We start from the raw sequence: 1078 nt of genomic DNA on the forward strand, positions 1-1078 counted from the left end.
GCAGCCCCACCACCAGCGGCTCCTTGAATTCGGGCCTGTCGAAATCAAGGGGGGAGTCCTTGGAGCCAGGCAGCCCGGCCATCTGGTAGAGCATCTTCTTACGGTTAACGTAGGCGTCCGGCCGCTCCTCGGGGTTTTGCTTCTCCTGGTGGAAAAGCACTAAGGGGTTGACCTCTGGGAAGAACACCTTCAGCACGGCCAGCTGGACCTCCCCGATGTCCTGGACGTTGCCCATCTGCACATCCCCTGGCAGCGCTGCAAAATCATCTGGTTTCATGCACTTCCTCACCAGGTCTATGAGGTCACTCGCCACATTGCCGCTCTGGCTCCTGGGCAGCCGCTGCGCCCTGGACAGCCAGTTGACTGCTGTCTCCTTTGTCAACGGCCCCAGCATCTTCCCTACTGTCCTGAGCTGCTCGGGGGTGAACCAGAGCACAGCCCTGTTGGTGTCTATGGCCTGGAGCGGGCCGTGACTGGCCGGCTCATTGGGGGGGCTCTTTTTAGTTTTGGAAGCCTCCTCCTCCCCTCCTTTCAGCTGGCACACCTCCTCCCGCAGAGGAGCGTAGGGGGATGGCCTGGTGGGGCCATTGGCACCCCACACGTCACCCTCATAGTCATAGTGGGGCGGGTGTGGCTCCAGGGAGTCCTCCCCCTCACTGGTCCCAAACCGGCTCCTCTTGCCTTGGATGGCGGCCACGATGCCCCGCGACACCCCCAGCTCCGCCTGCAGCTCCTGGATCTTGGCGTGGCACATCTTGTGATCGGGGCCAATACCCCGATCCCGCTGGACATCCTGCAGGACCGCCCGCACCGCGCTCTGCGCATCCTGGGTCTCCCCGATCCACTTGCCAACCTCCTTCTCCAGCTCCACCGTTTTCTGCTTCTCACAGCCCAGCTCATTCTCCAGCCGACTGATCTCCACCGCGCTCCGCAGAGAGTCGCCGCACAAACCCTGCACGTCTGCCCGCAGATTGTCTACCTGCATTTTGAGCTCGCCCTTGGCCTGCTCCAACTTCTCCACGTTGTCCAGAGCCTCCTTCAGCAACCTGGACAACTCCCTGCTCACCATCAACAACAC

General features: G+C 62.0%; 1 protein-coding gene across 1 annotated transcript in view; it reads right to left on the reverse strand.

Moving 5' to 3' along the window:
* The window catches only part of LOC104496703, a 2302-nt gene that overhangs the window by 929 nt on the left and 295 nt on the right, over nucleotides 1-1078 (reverse strand). The window contains exon 2 of the mRNA XM_010139862.1: nucleotides 18-1058. Within this exon, the coding sequence (XP_010138164.1) occupies nucleotides 18-1058 (1041 nt within the window). The remainder of the gene's footprint in view (nucleotides 1-17; nucleotides 1059-1078) is intronic.

This window comes from Buceros rhinoceros, unplaced genomic scaffold (assembly GCF_000710305.1).
Source record: "Buceros rhinoceros silvestris isolate BGI_N320 unplaced genomic scaffold, ASM71030v1 scaffold21557, whole genome shotgun sequence".
Lineage (NCBI taxonomy): Eukaryota > Metazoa > Chordata > Aves > Bucerotiformes > Bucerotidae > Buceros > Buceros rhinoceros.